This window comes from Armigeres subalbatus, chromosome 2 (genome assembly GCF_024139115.2).
Source record: "Armigeres subalbatus isolate Guangzhou_Male chromosome 2, GZ_Asu_2, whole genome shotgun sequence".
Classification (NCBI taxonomy): Eukaryota; Metazoa; Arthropoda; class Insecta; order Diptera; family Culicidae; genus Armigeres; species Armigeres subalbatus.
In genome coordinates this window covers 58093731-58113876 of record NC_085140.1, presented here as the reverse complement: position 1 = coordinate 58113876, position 20146 = coordinate 58093731, and the positions used below count along the sequence as shown (strand labels likewise).

General features: G+C 37.0%; 3 protein-coding genes across 4 annotated transcripts in view; 1 reads left to right on the top strand and 2 right to left on the bottom strand.

Moving 5' to 3' along the window:
• LOC134214431 (uncharacterized) overlaps positions 1-20146 on the top strand; it is a 481597-nt gene that overhangs the window by 404754 nt on the left and 56697 nt on the right. The gene's annotated exons all lie outside the window — the stretch shown is intronic.
• On the bottom strand, positions 2713-4270 carry LOC134214419 (uncharacterized). The gene is made up of 4 exons (XM_062693795.1): positions 3538-4270; positions 3284-3375; positions 3044-3191; positions 2713-2971 (listed from the first exon to the last, which is right to left on the bottom strand). Exons 1-4 carry the CDS (start codon positions 3701-3703, stop codon positions 2841-2843), a joined length of 537 nt encoding a protein of 178 aa, XP_062549779.1. The 5' UTR covers positions 3704-4270; the 3' UTR covers positions 2713-2840.
• LOC134214420 (uncharacterized) lies at positions 4416-16939 on the bottom strand. The gene is made up of 4 exons (XM_062693796.1): positions 16507-16939; positions 16332-16423; positions 4875-4989; positions 4416-4783 (listed from the first exon to the last, which is right to left on the bottom strand). The coding sequence occupies exons 1-4, from the start codon at positions 16646-16648 to the stop codon at positions 4659-4661; spliced, it is 474 nt and encodes a 157-aa protein (XP_062549780.1). The 5' UTR covers positions 16649-16939; the 3' UTR covers positions 4416-4658.

The window sequence follows — 20146 nt, the reverse complement described above, 5'->3', positions numbered from 1 at the left end:
AAACCCATTTTTAAGGGGTTGTCAGCATAAAACGTAAAAAATCTCCAAAAGTAACGGAATTACGAACTTGGTGTCTTCGACAAAGTTTTTCAGGAGAACTACAACTTTTATGAAGAATCAAACTTTATATGTTGTGAAGTGGAAAAAATAAATTTTTCATCTCACTTTTAGAGGGATTGATCAGTAAGCTGAATACCTCCAAAAAAGCACATTAACTTACTGATAAAATGTCTCAAAGACAGTATTATGGTAAATTGCATAATAAAGGTACTATTAAATAAACGCGCTCAGAATACGATTTTAGTCACTGTGCAGTGGGGTAACGAGCATGATGTTTACATGGGAAACCGACTAATGTGCGAAAAGTAATCCCACCCAGTCTTCTATCTCTAGGTGGTATTCATTTAATGCCGCTCATTAGTGTCATTCACAATATTCACATCATTACGAAGAGGGTCTTAACAGCCACGAATGATTTCAGGTATAAGTCTTCAAAAATGATTGCGATTGTTTTTATATAAGTGTGGTCCATTACGATCTGTAGGTTTTCAGATTTAGCTCAAGATTTTAGGATCTTACTCTCCTTATGATCAAAAACTTAAAAAATTAAATAAAAATATATAACACATACTTTAATCTGGAAAGAATATTAATTACCCAAGGTTTTGTTCATGCTTAAAATGTTTTCGCCTTTGGTATTAAACAAAGAATCTGCAGCCTGCATGTGGATTCTTGAAAGTTTCTGAACGATAAGTATCATTCTTGAAGGTAGACGGTTTTAAGCCATTAAAAAACAAATAAGTCAGCTTGGTGAGTTTAGTCAGTTGTAAATTGTATTAAAGGCCACTTTTTGCACGATTTTAAAGGCATTTTGAATCAAAATATGAATTCTTTTAAAATTTCTTAGCTAATAGCTTCAAATCAAGATTTCTCAAGATTCCTCCTGAGGATTTATTTTTAAAATTGGTCCAGATGTGCTGAATTACCATAGGAATCGAGCCATGTACTTGGTTTTGATGGACATTTTTTTATAATAACAGTCTACAGGCGCTCCGTGCTAAGGGTTCTTCCACAAATTACGTTACGCAAAATTTGATGATTTAGGACCCTCTCCCTCCCCCACGTTGAAGTTATACGTAGTAGATATGGATAAGATGTTTTTGCTAAAGTTAATTAGATGAGTGTATTACCTCCGCGTGGAGTTAAATGCTTTTCACAATGATATGGAAATGTTAATATCATCTCCAAACTTAAACGTACAAGATATTTTTGGTTTTGCTGGCTTTTGGGATGTCTGTGGGCAAAACTATTCAGAAGCCTTTGTACTACCAACATTATTTCGCCCCACCTGTTGCTTTAAAATATGTTACTGACAATTTCTAAATACAATTTCCATCAGGTGATCTCAGGTAATAAAATCAAAACAAAAACATAAAACATGGAACCTAATATAAAGTTCCATTATTTCATTTCAGTGCTATATTTTTTCTTTGATGCGTTATGCCCAAAATACTCCTGCTCTGATAACGGGTTTTTGTGTGTTTGCCGTCGAAATATTTATTCACCTTATTATTTGGTCGTCACCTTAGGTGAACGATCCCTAACCGCTTTTATCTAAATTGCCTCTAGAATTATTGAGAACCATTATCAAAATTTCACCGTTTGATTTCCCATGCCATTCCTTTCAAATATCATATTTTGGCTTCTTCTTCTTCTTCTTTATGCAACCCTTATTTGCCAATGTTATACTTTTTAGCATGGAGCACAAAACTTCATTGAAACCCCGCCGAAATATGTTTGTGTTCCAAAGTATTTCTGCGAGCATCATGATATTCAATATAATTTTCAAGAATATTGCACCAAGTGGCACAACTTTGTGTTGGTCCAACTCTCACAAGAATAATTCTCTTACTCTTCGTCTACGTCCTCACTCATCGAGTTGGTTTTGTTACACGATGAGGATCAGCGTTACTCTCTGTGGTGTGTAAAATCTCCTCATTGTGCACAGTGTGTGAGGAAATGCCAGCTCTGCTCTGGAGTCCTTACCAACAGGGTCGGCATGCTCGCGATAACACACAAAACAATTACCAAGAACAAATAAACAAATCGGACAAAGACTATCTTTCAAAATAAATAAATAAATAAATTTAGGCTGATACAAATATTTGAAAACAATAATGGGGGAGGCTTTCGGATTTTTTGGCCCAAAAATAATATTTTGAGGGGGCAACAAAAAAATTCGAATAGTTTTGAGTATTTTCAAAACATTCTTTAACGAATCCGAGGAGTTTTTTTGATTTTTTTTCGTTTTTTGTAACGGCCTTATTATAAATAAATAAATAAATCAATCAATAAGGCCAATACATATATTTAAAAACTATTTTGTCTCCCTCCCCCTTGGATTTTTTTTGCCAAAAAATAATATTTCGAGGGGGCAACAAAATAAAATTCGGATAATTTTGAGGATTTTAAAAACATTCTTTAACAAATCCGAGAAGTTTTTTTATTTTTTTTCATTTTAATATTTATTTTTTATTAACACCCCGCACCCCCCACCGTTGACCTTTCAGAGACCAGTAGGACAAAATGTTAATTAAATATTTGTAACAGCCTAAATAATTATCCAAAAATAAAATAAATAAATAAACAAATAAATAAATAAATGAATAAACTAAATAAAATTTTCATTTATTTATTTGTAAGTCCCGAAAAAAAATCATTCAGAACAAACTGACAAATTAAGTATGTATTAAATATGGAATAATTTATTGCAACACAATCAGAAACTCATTTAGGTTCTGAGCAAAAATACAAATGTCATGAAATAAAATTAGAATAATTTATAATCCAATAGTCTCGGTGTCACCCGAAATGATTCTATAACCGCCAAAGCTCTGCTCTTTAAGATGTCGTTTGTGCTTGAAGATTCGATAGAGATGAGTCGTCAGTCCAAACAGGCACGTAAATATCACTGTAAGTAAACAAACAACACTGATCTTATTCGAATGCACTTTGCTGATAAAGCGTAGCACTGAAAACAAACCAATCTCCGTTAAATTCTTTTTCCAATGATCCTTCGGTACCGAACCGCTACTGCGTGCGCGCACTCTCGCAATCGTCTCAGACACAATGTAGCCCAAAAAGTCCAGCACGAGTAGCACTATGAACGGCATCAAATAGTGCTCGTTGACCTGCGGTTGGACATTGGATAGAAACCATGAAAAAACCACTCAATTAGTATGCAAGATTGCCCGTGAAGATTTTTTTATATCGTGGAACATACTTTGTAAATGCCCACTAGAAAGAGCCCAACAATGACCACGCCAATCAGAATCAGTATTGTATCGACCGTGGCGTACCGGTAATAGGCTCTCACTAGAATTACGACAAATGGCACGCGGTTATTGAATTTGCTGAGTGCGCTGCTGCCGTCGGAGTGGTACAGTGGATTGAGTTTTCGATTGAAATCTGATCAGAATTCGGCACCACACCGACTTCATCATCCACGTGCCAGCAACGGTCCCGCATCATACTCACAGCTATCCGGAACGTCCTTGATGTCGTCGTACTTCACCATCAGATAAATCGATGCTGAGAGCGACGCCACCATGGCCCACAGACTGACCACTCCCACAATCAGTCCATACAAGCGGGGGCTCAGGAGGCAGCCCAGAAGGGAACACTCGCGTTCAGAAGTCGACATTATTTTCTTTAGACTGAGCACTTCTTGCAACCTGTGGCATCACCGAAATACTGAAGTTCTGATTGGGATTGAATTATTCCTTCGAACTGTAATCAATTTTTTTCCTGCTACCAGAAGCTCGTACATTCTTGGGTCAGTTGATGTGATAAAGAGAGAGATGAGGTTTTTTTATGAATTAACGTTGATAGGCTGCGCCAACGACGGTGATGATTATTCGGTTTCTAGTTATCAGTCACAACGTGGCTTCTTGTGGGTTGGTTTCCAGAGATGAAAGAGCGTCTAACGCAAATTTATGTTTATCGCGTTGTTGTCGTAGGACGCAGATTACGGTTTATTTTTTCTAACGCAGGGGTCCTTACGTAAGTCATGACAGTTTATTTTTTTATTGCAGCTTTAAAAAAATGAAGAATATATTTGTTGAAACTGAGTGTAGGATTCTTGATTCTCACACCTCATGAAATTGGGCGATTCATCAAAGATCAAAAATGTGTTCCTTAATAAAGCTGAAGAAAGTTATCTGTAAGGCTATCATAAGTGTAAATTTAATTCTGTTTATAACATTTGTTTTCAGCTCAAGTTTATTTATACCCACGAACAGATAAAGAGATTTGAAATAATGCGCTTAGAGCGAAAGCCATATCACCGAAAATTTTAACAACAACATCGTTGTTGTTGTCACTCTGCCACTAAGGGAAGATTATTCATACAAAACTTCTCAGATTGTATTATATGTTTATTCTTCGAAGAAAAAATAATCTTACACTTATCTTATACTATGGCACAAACAATATTTCACATATTTACATCGTTCGTTGAACACCTTAAAAAATAATCCTTCCGAGTCTCGTACTGGGCCACACACACAAAATCTCGTCATGCGATGTACAAAAGGCTTGTTGCGTGCTGGTGTTGTGTGATTTTTACAACAGCACGAGTCCACGAAAGTCCGCATTGTTCACACTATGGCATCATCTGCGCTGCCAAACTTGACAAACCGCCGATCGCCTTTGGGTGTTTCGATTTTCATACCGAATAGCACAAACAAGCCCACCATCGCCACGAGGATGTAGATGAAGAATGCTGCGAAAACAAACAGAACGTAAATTTCGTTGTTGTCCATCCGTCATCCAGATTGATGAGGTTGCTTATTGAGACAATTTAGTTGACATACCTGACGTTACGAGCCACACGTGACTAGGCAGCGAGTGCTCCAGATTATGTAGAACGTAGGACACCCAGTCGAAGCAGATGGCGATGATGAATGGGATAAGGCAGTACCGGTTTTCCTGGAAGAAAGGAAGGTGTTGAAAAAATCTGCAACTATTGTCATCGTGGTTTGAAAATGATTTTAATGGGGCTAAAAGTGTCAAATTCGGTAGACTTGTTCTGTGGGAAAAGGGATTAAAAATTAATAATTTAGTGTATGTAAACGCATGGAAAAACTGGAGAAATAAAGAGGGTCGAAAATGAAGGAAGAAGAAGAAAGGACAAAGCGAGATGGAAGGAGGAAGAAACATAAAAATAAAAAGGAAAAGGAAGAAGAGAGAAGGAAAAAGGAAAGCAAATAAAGGTGGAGGAAGAAAAAAAAACAGTAAAGATGAAGGAAACACGAAGAAAAAAATGAAACAGAAGGAAGAAAAAGGAAAAGAAGAAGTAGAAAAAAGTAAAGCTTGATCCACTTAGTATTTGGCCGCACGAAATTAGACATTTCTTTGCCAAAAAAGTACATAAAAAGGTGCTTCAAGTTTGATTATACAGGAAATTTAGTAAACTTTCAAGGAAAAAAAATCGAAAAATTATTCATTGGCATTTCGGATGAATTCTCGGACTTTCCTCTCAATACCACTCATTATTTTTTGCACAGTAGAAAGGTCAACTTAATCTGCCATTTTTCCACACCATTTCTCCATATAAGATGGTTTTCTGATTGTTTTGCACCATTTCTCAAATTTCCCTAAGATAATTGCCTAATATTATTCGTTGGGACGAAAATTTGGGCATTTTGGTGAGTTGACAGTTTTTTCAATAGCGTCATTATTATTCGGTTCATACCATTCCATCACATCCCGTCTGTAGTGGTAGCTTGTTAAGTCAGGCCAAAGCAACACCGGACAGTTGTGTGATTGAATGGATGGCAAAAAATCTGAATACACTCCTCCTTGTAGGGTAAGACGGTATAATGCGCCCCACCTGGCCAAAACGCCCCACTTTGATTTCTAAAAAACTATAACTAACTAGGGGTCAAAATCAGTTGGTACCTATGAATATTTGTAAAACCATCATCGTATCTGAATATAGGAGTATTTTTGTATTACGTAATAAAAATAATAGAAAAATACAAAAAGTTACAGTTTTGGTAAAACTTTCAATGTTTGTTTGCTCAACATTTTGGAGCGACGCTAGCATACTGTCCGCAAAACTTGCACTGGAACACTCAGTTGGGCAACCAAATAACTTTTCTCAGTGGTTAATATGATATAAAATTGCTTCCATCTTCAAAAATGTAACGTTTTTCAAAAATAGGTTTCACTGGTCAAAACGCCCCAGTGTAGGCAGGACAATATGCCCTTATCAACTGGACACAAGCGAGGCGAGCTTGCAGCAGTTGCTACCAAATTATATGGAAACTATTGAAATGTAATTCAAACCTGCTTAAATGGACTTACGTTGGTTTTTAATGTCAAGCACATGAGGATTTGTAACCTTTTTATTATGGGATTGATAAAATACTAATGAAGGACTATGAAACGTCTTTGGTTAAGGTGGGGCCCAGGCACTTTTAAAAATTCATTTTTCACGACTTTCAAAAAAGCTTTATTACGTGTTATCTGTAATATTTTTGTATGACTACTCACGGGCAATGCATTTCCTGGACTACCAAATAACTCAAAATTTGCATACATTGCGTTGAAAAGTAAAAAGTTATCAAGGAGTTGCCTTAGGGGGGGCATATTATATTTGCCCATTTATGGTCGCTCCAGCGATGAAAACTTTAGTTTTCTTTCCACAACTGCAGATGCTTTGACATACCATCAATTTGAGAGCAATCTTGCTTGCATAGACATATTTGAATTTTCCTGAGCCATTACCCTTCCGTTTGGCAAGGTAAAACTTGTGTCCCGGGATTTAAAGTCAATTTTAATATTATTTTAATGACCCATTAAAATACATCAATTGTATTTCGTCGGAACTTGCTCGACCAGCATTCTTGTGCGATGTTCGGCAACCAGGATCTGTTTCAGGGTCCTTTTGAGACGCTTACTGACATCATACAACTTGAAACCTTCGCGCCGACAGATTATTAGAGCTGTGCTGTACGGCGCAGTGAACCTTTTCGCTATCAAAATCCCGAAATGGTTCCGAACTGCTCTGCAGACTTTCACTTATAGTTGTTTCCCCATAACGTTTGACAGTTTTTACTGTTAATTTCGGTTATTTTAGATACTTTAAAATCATTCCTCCTGACCATGTTGGATTTCCAACGTGAGTGTGCAAAATTTGTTCCCATCTCTCGCGTTCCAATTTCGATAACTTTTGAACGTGAGCATCAATACTGATGCAACTTTCACCATAAATTAAACAACATTGTGATGCTTTTTACTTCTCGGTACGGCCACCAGAGGCGCTGCAGTAATTGGAAAGAAACGGCCAAATACTAAGTGGATTGAGCTTTATAAAGAAAAAATCAGGAATAAAGAAAATGGATGATGGAAGAAGAAATAAGGAAAAAAGAGGACGGAAGAAGGAAGAAGAAATGAACAAAAACGGAAAGCGGGAAGACGAAAGAGCCAATGTAACATTCAGCCCGGCAATATCTCCACGGGGAAAGGTCGTTTGGCCGAAACCCATTCGGGCGAAAGCCATTTGGCCGAATGCCACTAGGCCGAAAGTTGTTTGGCCAAATATACCATTCGGCCAAACAGACCATTAGGCCAAAAGTCATTTGGCCGAATGGGTCAGTTGGTCGAAAGGGTATTTGGCCGAAAGCATCATTTGGCCAAAAGAGCCATTCGGCCGAAAGGGTCATTTGACCGAAAGGGTCGTTTTACCGAAATAGGCCGAATTAGACATTTGGCCGAATAAAACATTTGACTAATAGGTCATTTGGCCGAATAGATCATCTGAAAAGTGAGAAATTAGGAGTAAGAAGAGAGACGTCTCAATTCTCATTCCTAATTTCTCACTTCTCACTGTAAACAACATGAGGAGCGCGAAGTGAATAGTGAGACGTCTCGCTACTCAATTCACGCTTCTCACTTTTTATAGCGAGAAATGATAAATTAGGAATATAAATATTCACTTCGCGCTCCTCATTTTGTTTACAGTGAGAAGTGAGAAATTAGGAATGAGAATTGAGACGTCTCTTACTCCTAATTTCTCACTTCTCACTGTAAAAAAGAGGAGCGCGAAGTGAGTAGTGAGACGTCCATTTTGGCCTTTGGCCCTAATGACCTTTTCGGCCAAATGACCCTTTCGGCCAAATGACCCTTTCGGCCAAATGACCCTTTCGGGCAAACGACCCTTTCGGCTAAATTACCCTTACGGCTAAATGACTTTCGACCAGATGGGTTTCGGCCTAATGGTTAGTGAGACGTAAGGGTATGCGATAACACACTTTTTTCTAACGAAACGAAACGAAACGAAATTTAAAATGTCTATGTTGATTCGGATCGAAACGAAACGAAATATAGATTTCTTTCAAGACTTCGAAACGATACGAAATCAAGGTTCATTTAATTCGAAATTTTTCGAAACGAAACGGAATTTTGATTTTTTTCCGCGGAATTTTTATTGAATTGGTTTTACATTATGTACGCAATTCTGATTCCGCTTTTTCGAAGTCGAATAACTGTTTTGGGGCCAGAAGAGTTATAATAACTGAAGAGGCAATCTATGATGAAACGTCACATTCTCGCCGCATATACCATTGGTGATAAGGCAATACCCCAGCATTTGTGCCGCTTTCAAAGGAATTCATCGTGGAGCGTGTGAATCTGATCAATTTTATATCAGTAAGTAGGGGGAGATCCCCCAGCGCCGGACACCTCCCAATACCGGACACTTCTGAAATAAGAGATCCCATCATCTTATATAGTACAAAAGAAAGCTATTGCAAAGTCCTTCACCTGTATGGGATATCAGATCCCCATGTTGTAAACTTTGTACAAAATTTTAAATTGAACAAAAATGTCAAACATTTTCATGTTTCGTCTTATTTTAGAAGGTTTGAATCAACAATATAAAAATCAATCGAATGCATTCTGATTATGTCGAGATGATCAATATTAATCATATTTCAAATAGCGATCATAATTTGTTAGATATACAATGTATCAATGGTGCAAAATCAATTTCCTTATTCGGTAGCTGTCCCCCGGGTCCGGACAGTAAGTTTTTTTTCATGTGATCAAATAGCCATTCTCTGCACATTTTTTTTGTTAAACTTACGTCAATTCAATTGTTTTTTTCTTACTGATGTATCAGAAAGCCACAGAAAAAAGCAGAAACAAAAATTGAAAATGGAGGGGATTTTGAGTAGGATGTAGGATTCATCATCAAAATCGTGATCATGCAAAAACGTGTCTAAATGATCAAATATAGTTTGTATGAATCATCAATGATCATATTTTGTGTATATGGTATACAAGTAAACATAATCCGGATAATTAGAAAGTTTTTTGATAAATGGCTTGTGTGTCCGGCACTGGAGGATCTCGTCATATATAAAAATAAAGAAATTGTGGGATTTTTCATATACGGATTCAAATCTCGTTTAGAACCTTAGTTCACCTAAGAATTATGTAATTATGATGAAGCTTAATTCATATTTTCTTGTTAGCGTGGCTTTACAGTATTGACTTAGTCAAAATTTGAAAAAGAATGCTTAGATTTATTTTTTATTTAGTGGGATACTTAATTATGTATCCACATCTGCTAGGTATACGCAGTTATAGAATTGATATTACTAGATCACCATTTGAAAAGGGCGTATCTGCTAAAATTTATTCTTTCTTATTCTTCGTTTACATATATAGCATACATTTGCCCTGATGCTCTGATGCTCTGGACAAAATGCCCTGATGCTCTGGACAAAATTTCAGCCAAATCGGTCAACGTTTGGGCGGTGCTAAACTCGTTGGAAGTTTATATGGAAAAATGTATCCAGAAACATCCAAAAATAGTGATTTGCAGTTAGACGGCACAATTTACAATAAATATTTTGTAGCTCAACAATTGAAATTTTTCGAAATACCGCATATGCTTAGTGAGACGTCTCATTACTCACTTCGCGCTTCTCACGTTTGACAGCGAGAAGTGAGAAATGAGAAGTGAGAAGTGAGATGTCTTACTTCTCACTTCTCACTGTGAAAAGTGAGTAGTGTGAAGTGGGTAGTGAACGTCTGACTACTTATTTCGCGCTTCTCACTTTTCACAGTGAGAAGAGAAAAATGAAGAGTGAGAAGTGAGACGTCTCTCTTCTCATTCCTAATTTCTCACTTTTCAAATGACCTATTCGGCCAAATGACCGTTTAGGCCAAATGACCCTTTCGGCATAATGACCCTTTTGGCCTAATGACCTTTTCGCCCTAATGACCCTTTCGGCCAAACGACCCTTTCGGTCAAATAACCCTTTTGGCTAAATGACTTTCGGTCAGATGGGTTTTGGTCTAATGGTTTGTTCGGCCTAGTGGCATTCGGCCAAATGGGTTTCGGACAAACGGCCCTTTCCCGTCTCCACACAGAAATAGATTCCGTGCAGCTGCATACTCCATTCATTCCAATGATTGCGATCGTCCCGTGCATTTAAAGACAAGAATAATTCATTTTGCCATTGAGAGGCATTTTTTTGTCACTGAAGGCTTCTATACAAATAAACGTTCTTTTTTCTACAATTCATGGGCATTTAGGCAGTTAGTGATTTTCCATTTTCATCTGTTTAAAAAAGGTGGTCCACAACAGGGTACAAAATTTTGTTTGGTAAAAAAATGAACACTTCATACAAGTAGCTGCAAAAATTTTACATTTGTGTAAAACATGATAGTCATTTCCAAGAAAAGTTTGCTAAGGTATCTATCTTTACGTTGGTGTTCATACCACTGCATAATATATTTGAACTTGAAATGTATTAAGTCAATCGGCCTAACAGCAAGTTGGACACAAAGTCAAAAACGGTACATCCACCCTACTGAGAAACTTATCCAAGTGGAGAAGGATGGCTTGGCCGAAAGCCTTTTTCCCTAAAGCTACTTGGCTAAATAACACATAAGGACATAAAGTCATCTAACTGAATTCCATTTGACCGAATTGGACAATTGGTCAAAACAATTATCACGAGTAGATTGGCTTCTACTCCTCACTTACTAAAAGAATAATAAAATTATATTGATTGTATACATCACAAAGAACCATGGCTCCGTAAAGTGTTATACACGCCTGAGCCTACCAAATCAACGAACTTGAGAAAAAAAATTATTACGTCGAAAACGGTTTGGCCGAAAGCGACATACGTCCCGAAGGAAGTTAGGCCCGAAAATGCCAATTTGGCCAAAATGGTCGTTAGGCAAGAAGAACAATTCGACCGAACGGGTTATTTGCCCGAATAGGTTATTTGGCCGACATGGGTGTTTGGCAGAAAATGTCGTTTGACCGTAAATGTCGCTGAAAAAGTCGTTTTATTGAATAGGTCGTTTGGCCAAAAATACCGTTTAGCCGAATTGGTCTATGGGCTTACGCCAAAAACGACGTTTGTCCGTCATATGAACGAAAATGTCATTCAGTCGAACAGATCATGCAACATCGAATGTCGTTTGAAATGAAATAAAAAAAAATGAAATGAAAACTGAGAAATGAAAAGTGAGAAATAAGGAATTTGAAATGAGAATAGAGAGGTGAGACGTCCCACTCCCTCTTCACACTGCGAAGAGTGAAAATTGAGAAACGAGAAGTGCAAATTAAGGAGTCTCACTGTAAAATTGAGAAGTGCGAAGCTAGACGTGAGAAGTGAGACGTATCGCTTCTAATTTGTTATTCCGGGTCTCTAGTTTAGGTTACGCCAAACAATGTCATTTGGCCGAAAAAGTTGTTTGATGAATAAGTCATTCGTCCGAAAATGCCATTTGGCCGGAATGGACGTTTGCAAAATATGTCTAGTCATATGTCCGAAAATGTCGCTTGATCGAACGGATCATACGGCATAAAAGTGGTTAAACGGGTAACATGGTTTGAAATGTCTTTTGGCCCAACAGTCTTCTTTTTCTTCTTTGGCTCTGCAATTCAACTGGAACTTGGCCTGTTTTTCAACTATTATTCTATAACCTAAAAAACAGGATTTTTAGCTTTCAGTCACATGAAAATGTTGATAATTTATAAATAATTAAATACCAACGTTTTGATCCGGAAGTTTGGATCTTCATCAGGAAATGACATTTATTGACGATACTTTAATTTATTACATTGGTGCATTAGTGTATTACTGTGTAGCTCCGACCTAAACGTCGGACAATATTAAATAACAGTGTTTTGATTTTGTCAATACTGAAAAGCGATCTCTGAAGCGTTAAATTACATTCAAAAGTAACAGTAAATGACATTTTTGGCCATTTGACCTGGGGTGGCGATGACGACTCGAAACGAGCAAACCATGCAAACTGTCATACGAAAGAGCTGTCGAAAGGAAATGCGCAATGAGGCCCCTGGTCGGACAAACTACACCTCCGGAAAAAAGGACCTTGCTGCCAAACGACCATTTCAGGCAAATTGACTTTTTCGGTCGATAACCTGTTTGGTCATCTGACCCATTCGGCCAAACGGCTCTTTCTATCAAACGTTTATTTCGGTCAAATGGCATTTTCGGCCAAAATACATATTCGGCCAAATGCCTTTTTGGCGTTTCGTTTGCAGAAATCGCTCTCAATAGATAACGAACAGCGATTAAAAGATAGCCAAAACCTGGGCATAACAAGCCATGAAAACAAGCTTATTAAACTTGTATACGTGTGCAAAAAAACAGAATTGTTTAAGCAGCCCCATCGAGAAAACGCTTCGTTCTCGCTCATTTTTCGTGTGTAAAACAGGTTCAAACGCATAATCAGAACCAGTGATCCCCACAATTAAGGATTTTTAAAAATAATTTACCATCCAGTATAGCCCTCGAATCAGTCCTCTATCATAACAACTTGCGAAAAACGTCTCTCTCGGTATGCTACATATTGTGAGTGTATACAAAGAGGATAAGTGTAAGATTTTTTCATTTTGTTTTGGATTTAATCCCTGCCCTTTCGGCCAAACGATCATTTCGGCCATATGTCCATGTGTTACGGCTTAACTTTTTGTTCGACCAGATGGCAGACGGTTAAACAACTTTCGGCCTAGTGGCCTTCAGTCAAATGTATCGATCTATCTTGCTATCAATCTATGCTATCAATCTTATATGCGTTCTGTGCTGTAATAAGCTTAGACATTGAACATTTGGAGCATTAGAATTGCATAATTTACTTTTCAACCCCGAGTAAAGCGCACAGAAAAAAATAATGAAAAGTAAACAGCGCGTAAAACTTGCCATGCGAAAATTTACGCTATTCTTCGCTGAAATGGCCCTCTTCCTAACAAGGTTGCTTACAACTTGCATGCAATATAGACGATTCACGTCAAATATTGTTTACATTTAGGCTATATCCGTTGTGGAATTACGCTAATAATGACGTTCCATTTATGTGCATGATTTTTGGCGTAAATTTCAGTGGGTTTTTCTATCTGTGCGTTGTATGCATAACCAGTTCTATATATATTGAAATCAGAATTCATGTTGGAAGTTAGAAGTTACTACTTTCTGAAATACCTAGAGGAGAAATTCCTCGGAATTCGACTATTCGACGACATATTCCATAGAATTTCTGTAGAAGTTATTTCTGGTGAGGGGCTGTCCATAAACCACGTAGACTCTTGAGGGGGAGGGAGGGGTTTCGAAAAAGTCTACGATAGTCTACGAAGGGGGACGGGGGGGTACACCAAAAGTCTACGTAGACCTTTTTTATTTATTTTTTTCGATAACGATATACAGCAGCTTTGAGCGGAGTTCACTAGTTTGATTTTTTTTAAGATTTTCCGTTTTTTTGCATGACTTGACCGAATTAATCTCTTGCGTTTCTCCATAAAAATGTTATGAATTTCACTGAAGTAAAAGTCTGAACTACGGCTTAAAACTATCAAGAATTTTGCAAGGAAGTTCTTCTTTGTTGAGCAGAAAAAAGCTCCTAAGTATTCTATAAAAAAATTCGAATTTTTTTCAACATCCTCACTTGGATTTTACTGCAGATTCTACTAGAATTTCTTTTGATTTTCGGAACTTCTTTGCAAACTATGGAAATTATGTCGTACTTGAAGTACTTCCACGGATTTTTTTGAATTTACAAAGGAAGCATTTTGGAATATCCCAGAAAAGTCTTTAGAATGCCCAAAAGATATTCTTTGGAGCTTGTAAAGGGAATTCTCCGAAATTTCCACTAGAAACCCTTCAGAATATTCACTGGAGATTTTCTGGGAAGTCCTCGAAAGTTTTTTTTTTCTCAACTTCGGAATTTTTCGGATTTTTTGCGAGGAATTCTTTGGACATATAAGCAAAATTATTCGAAATGCCCGTGAAAATTCTTCGTAAATTTCTTCGGTAGTTATAATGCAAATTCTTTGGAATTATCGATGGAGTTTCCACAACAAAAAAATGCAATTTTTGTAAAAAAAGCCTTTCTAGTTTTCATGAAAATTTATTCGATTTTTTTACGAGAAGTTCATAAAAATTTTAACTGAAAATTCTCCAGATGATTATTCAGCGGGATATTGCATGGAATTTTCAAGAAAAGCATCGGAATTATCACGGAGAGTTCTTCGGAGTATTTCAAGGTTATCAATTACGAAATTTCCACGCTAAACTTATTGGAATGAAGAATTGACATTGTCGGAATTTCAACTCGAAATTTTTCCAAATTCTGAAAATTCTTTGGTTTTCCTAATTTTGATCCGGCGTTGAGAATGATAGGTCAGATGCGTGACAGATTTTATCAGTGGCGCGCCGATGCAAAAATGTCGGCGATGGTGGCGCACACCTTTAGGAGGAAATGAATTCAACAGTAATTAAATTAATTGGCTTTGAGATTTGATTTCAGAAGTTATGGACAGAGGATTAAATTTGATTTCGTTTCAATTTGATTTTCGTTTTGTTGGATTTTGTTCAGTTTGATTTTATTATGTTTGAATTACGAACTTTGTTGTAATGTTTACATGGAAATAGAATTGAAAGGCTGAATTGCTTAAAACGTCGTTAATTTCCATATTTTTCCAATCACATATGAGGTTTTGTAAAATTTGGAAAAGTCTACGTAGACTTCAAGGGGTGGGGGGAGGGGTTTCGGAAAAGTCTACGAAAGTCTACTAGGGGGGACGGGGGGGTTTCGAGAAGTGAAATTTCGGTCTACGTGGTTTGTGGACAGCCCCTGACGGAGTTCTCCCAAATTATTGTAACTGAGATATTCCAGAATTCTTGATGAATGAATTTCCTAGAATTTCGAGAACAGGTATATCTCAGAAATGTCAGGAATATCTAAAAAATTCTGGGGTAGGAATTCCCCAAAATTCCTGAAATAAGACGTTCCCAGAATTCTCTTCAATAAAGGTAAAAATACGTTATCAGAGTTTCTGGGTTAGGATTTCCTCAAAATTTTAAGACACGAAATCTGTTGGGAAAATTCCTTGCATTTCTAAAAGATGAAAGAAAGTTAAGCAGAGACTGATTTCCTACACATCGCTGTCAGCATCGAAGCGCAAAGGTTATCCGTCAGTAATTTGTATACCGGAAAGCATCTGAATGTAAAAAAAAATGTAAATGTAAAAAACTCCCTCAAAAGAATGTCTAATCAAACCAAAAGGTCTAATCAAAAATCCAAATACGAAACGAACCTTAGCAGTATTTCTTTCTGCTGTTTGAGTTTGAACACAAAAACAATTTTCCTAATGAGCTAATTTCGGTTTACCTACTCAAAAATGTATAATTAGGGGAAATCGCCAAATATTGAATGGCTATTTTTTTCGCCTATTGTTGAACGCACGTGCATTTCTTTCTTTTTCAACAATAGCACTGTGAAACCGTATTTTTTTTTTCATAATCGTTGACTCCCGATAAGCCACTCCAAGCAATCTCAAATCAAGAAATTCATTCCACATAATTTGTAAAACAGAACATCTCCAGAACTTCTGGAAGTGGAATTTGTCAGAATTATTGCAGGAAATTCCCCAGATAGCCTTGTGGAGGAAATTCGCCGAATTACTAACAATTCCTGGAAGATGTAATATTTGGAAAAATGGATTTTTTTTAATAAGCTTATCTTATTTTCTGTCCAAAATAAATGGAAGTTTTGAAAGGACATAAGAATAATAAAAATGCTATCATCATTTCTATTAAACCATTTACAAAAGTATTTCCTAAAATGAAGCTCAGTTATAGGAACATTCTAAACTAGGAGCATGTATCAAACATGCTTTTAGCGACATAATTTTCCGGATTTGAAAACAAAAGATAAACATTATTATGATTAAACAGAAGAAAACAATCATTTAAACAAGTTTAAAGTACACTTACCAAGTAAATACCACAAATCATCAAAACAATTGCGGTCACAATTAGTGCATCTCCTATGTAATCCACGTATGAAGTGCTGACTAAATCTTGCACTAAAATCCAAATGAAAAAATCAAAACGTTAAACTCTAGCAGCTCGCAATAAAAAAATAAGCGGTTCACAAAAATATCCTTACGTTCTTTGAGCAATCCACTTTCACCGTCGTCATAGCCAACGAAGTAAAAGTACAGCGACAGGATTAGCGATGTCACTTCCAGCAGCGCAGCCAACAGCCCAATAAAATAGCCGTGAAATTTGATATCCACGAAGCAACCCATAATGCAACGCAACGAAACACGAAACTTTAGGATATTTAAATTCCACCAAAATGTAACCAAAACGAAGAATTCCGCACTCAAAACCGAAAAACCCTTAACGTAAACCGTAAACCACTAATCACGAGAAAGGATAACTACCACACGATTGGAAAGATTGAGCAAGACTAACCGAAGCGCGCGGCGGGCCGGCCTGTGCAGCTTTCGAATCGGATCACGGAGGCGGGGATCGTATACGTGAAAAGGATCTCTTTCTCCTCGCATTTCACTCGGTTAGTAAGGAATGACGATAATATCAACAAACAGCATCTCGCAGCACTAAAGTCGGATATTATGCTTAGCAGCATTGGGATTGCGATTGCATATACAGCCAGAGCGAGCGGTGTGGACGGAAAATAAGGAAGTGTACGATAACTGCAATAGCACTGGGGACCGACCGGCGGCGGTGCAGTGGAATAGGAAGAATGAAGAAACACATAAACCAAGCAGCAGCAATCCTGCTCAACGGGGAAAATCCCGATCCTGGAATTGCAGCTGGTGTTTATGGCCATGACGGCGGTGGTGGTAGAACGATGATGACTGGGATGATGATGGCCAGAGAAATGTTGATGGTGCAGTTAAAACTTAACCTTTGTTGAACCGATATGGTTGCTTTTCGAAAATCCTAGATGAGATTTTGGAATTCCCTAGAAGGGTTAGTATCCTTTGAAATAACTCTCTGTTTTGATAGGCCCATAAGCACTTGGACATGCAAACAGTAACATCAACATCAAAGCGATACTCAGTGTAGAACATATTGGATAACAATCATTGTACTGAAAGTACTACCTAGTATTATTTTTTATAGCATTTTTCGACTAACTCTTGTTTTGAATTTTTGAAAGGGATTTTTTTGTGGATTTTATAGCTGTATGCTGACTTTATGTGTTTGTTTCATTCCATTAAAATCGTTCTTAATTCCTGATTCAAGTAGGCCTGTAATCTTAATCTGCATGCTCTGAATAACATTTCTATGGTTATTTATTGAATGATTTCAATTTCTGCCATTATTGGATGAGTTTGTATTTTCTGTAGTAAACACAGTGGTCATGTTTCACTTTAATGTACCAATCAATAAACAAAAATTGCCGCTATGATATGAACAGATCGCACCACCGTATACATGTTCTGTCAAAAGTACATGAATAGAAATATGCAGATTAGACCTCTTCATGTTTTCAAAATGTATCGAAAATTCTGACCGGTTGACATAATCACAATTCATATGCTAAAATAAGCCTCCTGTCGAATTTTCAAATAATTCGGATGAAATTTCGAGGTGGCTCAAGTCGATTTAGTGTTTTTGGACTATTTTCAATTATAAAAAAATCTAACAAGAGATAGAATCGCCGGAAATCATCGCAACAACCTCTAGACCAGGCCTGCCCAACCTTTTTAAGCCACGGGCCAATTTTCATAATTAACATCTGCTGGCGGGCCAAAATATATTCGACAATTTTTTCATATATATATTCGAAAGTTTCAAACATTGATTTTTTTTTCTCATTTTTCCAGAACGGCACAAAAAAATCTTTAAAATTGAAGTTTTTTTTTTTAACTTTATTAGAGTGATTTTTAAGTTTTTGACAAAGTTCATCACTAAAAATTGAATTGCGTTAATTTTTGTTTCACGTAACAGGTTTTTTGATTAAAAATTCAATGAGAAACATGAAATTGTTGCCTACTTTCAAATAATCAACGCATATTGTTTTCGCAACCGGTGACGGAAATCCGCATACAGGATTCGGATTTCTTTAATGCTTTTATTCTTGAAATGTGCTGAGGTGAAAGATATTTTCCTTCTGAAGTTAGGACTTGAGTTCGTCGTTGGATTGGAGATCGATAATCTCCATTTGAAGCATTTCGAATACATTTTATAATTTACATAATAAAACGGCGTTGAGAAAATGTAACTGTGTTCTATAAAATCAACAAGATCAGGGAAAGTTAGCAGTTTTCAGCAACAAACTGTGCCAAAATTATTCGCTTCAATTTCGTTTCAAAAGCTTTAATGTTGGATAATAAAAGTTCCGATCTGTGCCTTTGTGTTCCAGTCATTTAGATGTTTGGTAATCTTCCAGAAAAGTCACTCGTCCAGAAGTGTCACAATACCAGTGTTCTTTCCCATCATTACCAGTGCCGGCCCCATCCGATGTAAGGTTACTTAAGTTTTTAGGAGTGTCAAGCACCTTCATACAGCTCCTCTCAGGTCTTTTACGGTAGTCGTGATTTAAAGATGATCATCAACTCCCCTTATTAAGATAGCCACTTGCACCAACATAAGTATTGTCATCGATTGCAAGAGAGTAGAATTTGAAGTAGCCGGTTTTTCCACGTAACGTAGTTTTCAAATCTTCTGCAAGAAGTTTTACTCACCGTATTCCGAGGCAAACTAATTCTACTGAAGGAAACTTGTTCCTTAGGCCAACAATACTCCATTTTGCAGTGACGTCACACATAACTTTTGACAGGTACTGATCCTGTTGTTTACAGACGATTACATTTTATTTTTGAGAAACTTATGTTATTCTCGGGATTATCTGGTCGATAATTACCTAAACGAGGTTGTATTCTAATATGGAATATACAGAAAGGCTTAAACATCGTGAAATATGCAGATTTCTATTGGATCAAAAAAAAAATCTGAGTCTGAAACCTAAACAACAGGATCAGTACATGTAAAAAATGTGAGGTTAGGTTGGCCACGCGCAATGACCTATAGCCGATGTGCATCCCTTAACAAGCTCTCCGTCTCGTCCGTTAGAATAGTTTCATTCGTTTCAAATCTGACTAACAGCAAAACTGGCCCGTAGGGGAAACTGGACACACGTGATCCCCGGGGACACATGATCCCTCCCTGTTTTCTCGAAACCTAATAAAATTTTTATATCACTGATATGTATAAACAGATCCGTTAGACAGATAATTGAATCTGAGTAACATTTGATGTTAGTTCCTTTATGTATATGCGTTTTAGAAAGGTTTTATTATTTTAGCGTTCTCAATTCTTTTTTTCTGCAAAGGTAAAAAGTGTATTAACTTTGAATATATCCAACCAAAACGTGTCAAATTTTTACTGGACGTAGTTTTACTATTGCAGAATTGAATAAATCCATTAAATCGATTATTTTCCATTTCACAATAAATGGAGAAATAAACCAAGGCAAATACTCAACATGGACACACTTGATCCCCACAGTTTGGACACACTTGATCCCCATATTGCATATATTAAGGCGTTTGTTGTATTCCATTGCATTTGCATATTATACTATCGACAGACATTTGATTTCTGCACAATGATTTTCGTATCACGCTGTACGCGAACAGTGCCAACCTGGGACGGGACTTGCAAAGAGAAAAAAATGTAACTTCATCTGCAACCAGCAAGCGCTGTCACGAATTGTCAGATGCAACCATCACCTTTTTGTGTAAAAGTATTGGTATCCCTCAAAAAGGATT

What these genes read in the sequence shown, in the direction of transcription:
- LOC134214419 (XM_062693795.1), bottom strand. Translation starts at nt 3,703, where the DNA reads ATGTCGACTTCTGAACGCGAGTGTTCCCTTCTGGGCTGCCTCCTGAGC. An exon ending in TTCTAGTGGGCATTTACAAA is followed by an intron (nt 3,192 to 3,283) that starts GTATGTTCCACG and finishes GTCCAACCGCAG; the next exon opens with GTCAACGAGCACTATTTGAT. An exon ending in AAAGAATTTAACGGAGATTG is followed by an intron (nt 2,972 to 3,043) that starts GTTTGTTTTCAG and finishes GTTTACTTACAG; the next exon opens with TGATATTTACGTGCCTGTTT.
- LOC134214420 (XM_062693796.1), bottom strand. Translation starts at nt 16,648, where the DNA reads ATGGGTTGCTTCGTGGATATCAAATTTCACGGCTATTTTATTGGGCTG. An exon ending in AAGTGGATTGCTCAAAGAAC is followed by an intron (nt 16,424 to 16,506) that starts GTAAGGATATTT and finishes TTTGGATTTTAG; the next exon opens with TGCAAGATTTAGTCAGCACT. An exon ending in TGATTTGTGGTATTTACTTG is followed by an intron (nt 4,990 to 16,331) that starts GTAAGTGTACTT and finishes CCTTTCTTCCAG; the next exon opens with GAAAACCGGTACTGCCTTAT.